The sequence below is a fragment of the Mus musculus genome, chromosome 1 (genome assembly GCF_000001635.26).
Source record: "Mus musculus strain C57BL/6J chromosome 1, GRCm38.p6 C57BL/6J".
NCBI classification, from domain to species: Eukaryota; Metazoa; Chordata; class Mammalia; order Rodentia; family Muridae; genus Mus; species Mus musculus.
In genome coordinates, this window is record NC_000067.6 from 172,627,539 (window position 1) to 172,632,979 (window position 5,441).

At 49.6% G+C, this 5,441-nt stretch overlaps 1 protein-coding gene across 1 annotated transcript; it reads right to left on the reverse strand.

The window, feature by feature from the left end:
- Positions 1-3,230: 3,230 nt before the first annotated feature.
- On the reverse strand, positions 3,231-5,436 carry Dusp23 (dual specificity phosphatase 23). The gene is made up of 2 exons (NM_026725.2): positions 5,078-5,436; positions 3,231-4,288 (listed from the first exon to the last, which is right to left on the reverse strand). The coding sequence occupies exons 1-2, from the start codon at positions 5,342-5,344 to the stop codon at positions 4,103-4,105; spliced, it is 453 nt and encodes a 150-aa protein (NP_081001.1). The 5' UTR covers positions 5,345-5,436; the 3' UTR covers positions 3,231-4,102.
- Between the last annotated feature and the right edge of the window lie 5 nt (positions 5,437-5,441).

Genomic DNA, 5,441 nt, shown 5'->3' on the forward strand with positions numbered 1-5,441 from the left:
AGGTTCATTCCATTATCATCACGGTGAGAGCATGACAGCATCCAGGCAGGCATGGTGCAGGCAGAGGGTTCTACATCTTCATCTGAAGGCTGCTAGCAGAATACTGGCTTCCAGATAGCTAGGACTAGGGTATATAAGCCCACACCCACAGTGACACACCTACTCCAACAAGGCCACACCTACTCCAACAGGACCACACCTTCTAATAGTGCCACTTCCTGTTCTGAGCTTACAGAAATCATCACAGTATGTGTGCACCAAACCCAGAGTTTCTCATCCTTAGCACTCCTGACATTTTGATCTCGGACTGTATGATGTAGGGTGTAGGTTTGTCCTGTGCGCTGTCTTGGGCATCCTGCAAGGGGGATGAAGGCAGGAGAACCAGGCTAGGGAGAAATCTCCTCAAATAAGCTTGTGGTTAGTTTCCTTCTGGCTTGACCCATGCTCATCTTGCATCTGAACAATTTTCCCAGGAAAACCTCCAGGTGGTGCTCACAGAGCCAAGATGGAATGGAGCAAAGGTTTCCAAGCAGAAAATCCTCTAGTCATGAAAAAATTTTCATCTAGTGGAGAATAAACACAAATAAACTTTACCAACACAGGGACTATACTTGCTACTTTTTGTCAACTTGGGTAGAGTGAACCTCAGCTGAGGACATTCTTCCATCAGACTGGCCTGTAGGCATGTCTGTGGGGGCATTTTCTTGATTTCTTATTGATGTGGGAGAGCCAAGCCCAATGTGGGCAGTGGCATTCCTGGGCCGTTGGCTCTGGGTTATATAAGAAAGCAGGCTGAGAAAATCATAGAGGACAAGCAGGGCTCCTTCATGGCCTCTCCTTCAGTTCCTGCCTCCAGTTCTTGCCTTGGCTTCCTTCCATGATGGATGGTCAGTTGGAAGTATAAGGTGAAACAAACCCTTTCCTTCCCAAATCGAATTTGGTTATTCTGGAAAATAGCCCCTGTAGGCTCATAGGGAGTGGCGCTGTTAGGAGGTGTGGCCTCGTTGGAGTAGGTATGGCCTTGTTGGAGGAAGTGTGTCACTAGGGGTGGACTTTGAGGTTTCAGGAGCTTAAGCCAGACCCAGTGTCTGCTCTACTATTCCTGCTGCCTACTGTAGAACTTTCAGCTCCTTCTCCAGTACCAAGTCTGCCTTCATGCTGCCATGTTTTTTTGTTTTTGTTTTGTTTTTTGTTTTTTTGTTTTACCATGATGATATTGAACTAAACCTCTGAACTGTAAGCCAGCCTAATTAACTGTTTTCTTTTATAAGAGTTGCTGAGGTCATGGTGTCTATTCACATCAATAAAACCCCAAGATAGTCATGTCTATCTCAAGCACGGAAACCAAGCCTGGACAAGGGTGGAAGCTGTTTCAGTTATGGCCATCAGCAACAACTCATTGGGAAAATAATCCTTCTGAATGAAGAAAGTCAGTGTTGCTTAAGACCTAGCTGGAGAACAAGCCTGGGAAGAGTTGGGAACCTGGGAATAACTTGACTTCCAGACATTGGTTGAAAAGGTGGCAATATGTGAATTGGTCCTTGTTCCCTTATTATGACATTATATATGCAAGATCCAAAATCTGTTCCTCTTCTTCCAGAGAAAATGAAACCCAAATGTTGGTCTGTTGCAGTCTATCAGTGGGGCAGGTTTTGTTCCCATTGGGAATATGTGGCCGTGTCTACAGATATCTATGGCTGTCATCACTAGAGGGGTGTGTGACTAGCATCTGATGCATACAGACCAGGGACACTGCTAAACATTCTACCGCCTAGAGTCCCCGTGACCCCCGATCATCCAGCCCCAGTTCAAAATATCAAGAGTGCTAAGAATGAGAAGCCCTGGTCTGATGCAAATGTCAGGATGCTTCTCAGATGGAGGAGGAGTGCTCCTGGCACCAGCGTCGGATGTAATGGGGATGGGCCATCGCTAATGAGTGCCCTTCTGTTGGTAGGCAAATACAGAAGGAAGTGTGATGGGAAGGCAAAAGGTCTGGGGGCCATAAATGAGCACACACAGAGCTTCAGGCTAACCTCTCAAGGTAGAGAGAAGGAGAAGGGCAGAGTTTTTCATTTGAAGTCAACTCTTACTTATTTAAAAGCGATTTCCTTAAGCACATAATTATATGTTTATTTCCCTAAGGAACTCTTGAGGCAGAGGAGACCTGCTTAAATTATGGGGAGGGAACAGCACACAGGGCTTTAATGGGGTTAGAAAAATTTTCTGTCTCCTTCAAAGGAGCCTTGGGAGGAAGGTAAGAGCAGATTCCGCTCTGGCAGTGCGGAGGACACGCGGAGGAACAGACAGCAGAAAGGGCGAGGATGGGTCACATAGCACAGTCGAGCAATACTGGCAAGGGGAGGGCACAGCCCCTCACCTCCTTCTGTGTGGGTAAATTCTGGCAGTGAAAGAAAAGAGTCAAGGAAACAGGCCTTTTCCTCTCTCTGGGTTATGCCCTCCTCAGGAAAACACAGACATACACACTCCCGCGGGAGATGGTCTGGTTTGAATCATGGGGCAGAAGTGGGAGGGGCAAGGTGGATGGTGTGTCCGTCCTTTGTCCTTTTCCCATCCTTGAAGCCTAAATGCCTGGGACCTTGGAGTTTCTTCTCTTTGGCCGATATATCCCCCTGGGTGGGTCAGAGAGGATCCAAGGAGACAGTTAAGGAATGGGCCCTCCAGATGAAACAGAAAAAGGATTTCAAATGAGGGCTCTTATATTTCTTGCTTAAAAAGCCTTTTGTGTAAGAGTGAGCTGGATAATGTTGAGTTAGGGGCACAGGGAAGATGGAATGAAGTACAGGGGAGGGGCTGGTGTAGGCCTAGCTCTGGTCTTTGATAGGAGAGATGGAGGCTGTAGGGGAACTCTTGACTGTCCTGCATCTGGGATAGTTGAGGTAGCCTTTAGTGTCCATCGAGTGTGAAGAGAATGTCATTACCCTTCTCCAGAAGGCAGGGCTCCTGAGAATAGGAATCATGGCTTTTCTTTTTGCTGAGTTGGTTCCATCTCTAACAGCACCTGGTTCACACAGACACGCAGAGTCTCCCTTACTCAGTTCAGCCTATTATGGAAGATAGGGCATGGATTCAGACTGCCATTATGGAAGAGTCCACTGGGCTCATGAATGACACTTATCTCATCTCTCAGAAAGTCTAAAGTGTGGCGCTTGCGGCTGGGTGGAGTCCAACAGGGGAGACGTGAAGATAACACCTGAGAAACATGGCCAAGATTCATAGTCCCAGAGTTATTTATTTGATCACTTAATATCCACTCTAAAACCACCAAGACACAGTTTCAGCATTCGTTGGTCTGAGGCTGGGGACGACATAGGGGTTGGAGGTGACAGATGAGCTGAGTCACCTGAGGCTGGTAAGAGGTGGCCAGCCCTGGTGGGGGGAGGAAGGGGGAGGGAGAGAGGGAGATTAAGAGGGAGAGTGGGAGGGGGAGACCAAGAGAGAAACAGATAAGACAGAGAGAGACCTCATCTGTAGCACGATATGCAGGTCTTCTGTACCCTGAGAGAACAAAGGTGGCTCAGGTAGGACGGATGACCCTACATAAGGGGTGATGTCAAGGGGGCACTGCTGGTGTAGGAGTGCAGCGGCCTGAGGCTGCTTGGAGGCCATGTGGCCAGGGACATGGGTCTCCTTCACTGACCAGTTCTCCTCTATCACATGTCAGGGAACAGCACTTAGAATCCCATCATCCTCAGGATGACAAAGGTGTGTGCTGGAGTCCTGGCCTATCCTTCTGTTTCCCAGAACTGTGACCGGAGGCCTTTCTGAACTCTAGACACCTCATCCAAAGAACAGAAGTGGTTTTTTTTTTTTTTTTTTTGTTTTTTTTTTTTTTGTCTTTTCAACCACCCAGATGTATTGGGAGTGCTGTGTACATGCTATGCAGCGGTGATGAGTTCTTATCAGTTATTACCTCATTTTTGTGGGGTCTCGGCCATCCTGCCGGCCACGTTATGGCTTTGGGGAAGGACTACTTTTGTCCAATAGGAGTCAGAGGGACCTGAAGGATGCAGTACTTTAGTTCACTCCCCTTCCTCCCTGGCCGCAGGAGTTGGGGAGGGGGAAAGGCGGGCTGTTGAAGTCCTCATTTTGTTCGCTGGTAGAACTGGAAGACGGCCTTCTCCTGTTCATACGTCTCAATGGATCCTGGTCGCAGGCGCCGGATCTCAGCAATGGCATCTCCTGCGGCCAAAGCCCGCTCCTTCACCAAGTAGCAGGCTAGCATGGTGCCAGTGCGGCCAAAGCCTAGGGCACAGTGCACTCCAACAGCCTGTGAAGTGGAGACTGATGGAGTAGAGTCCAATGCCCTCCCCAATACTCCCCTGTCCTCACCCCACACATCACAGGCTCTCCAAGAAGTGACATCAAAGCTGTGGGAGGACAGGTGACTAGGAGGCCTCTGGAATGGCTGGTTCCAACTTGGGCTCTCAGCCTACATCGCCTGGCCTCTATCCTGTGCTGTCTTGTATAGTACATCCAGCCACTTGTGGTGCTATTTTTCCTGAAATGTGTCAGTCCAAACTGAGCTGAGGTGCAAAATACTTACCAGGCCCTGAAGATGCGGCATGAAAAAGACTGGACATGCCTCATTAATAATTTGTTTCATATTGATTCTATGTTGAAATAATATTTTTGACTTATTGGATTAGTACAAAATTAACTTCACCTGCTTCTTTTTCATCTTTTTCGTTTTTTGTTTTTGTTTTTTTTTTAAAACGTAGCTGCTAGTAAAATTTAAAATTACAAGTGTGTCTCTATGACATTTGGACCTCTAGTAAAAGGGCTTTGAACTGATTCCGTCTGACATAGGCGCTCCCTGGACTCCTGGAAGGATTTCACTTGACAGTACTCTCTCTCCAGCCTACTTGGCACCACCTCTCCTAGCAGCATAGTTGACTTTAGTCAGGGAGTGGGTCCATCTAGCTCCCACCCCACTTAGCCCTGTCACCCCCGCCCCCAACCCCAGGCTCTCCCACTCTTTTCGGACTCCAGCTCCGGCCCCGCCCACTCATTTCCTTCCAGGCCCCGCCCTCTCGCTCTGGCTCACGAGCGTGCTGACCTCTCCCCGGGCATTGGCCTCGTCCACGATCTTCACAAATTGGTCGATCTGTTCCGGGGACGGCGGGCAAAAGTCAGGGATGCGCATTCGGTGCAGCGTGAGGCCGGGACAGCTGTCACTGTGAGGGGGTCCGCGCTCCGTCAGGGACACCAGGTGCCGCACACCCTGGTCCAGCAGGAACTGGTAGTGCGCGGGCAGCCGGGGCAACGCCAGTCCGGCCAGCCGTCCCGGAAGCACCCAGGAGAAGTTGGGGGGTTGCACGCCCATCGTGGGGGGAGTTTACTCAGGGCGAGGCTGGCCTTTCCTACTCTGCCGGGAGATTGGGTCACCCCCCCTCTGGGGCTGGATTCCGTCCCCGCTCAGC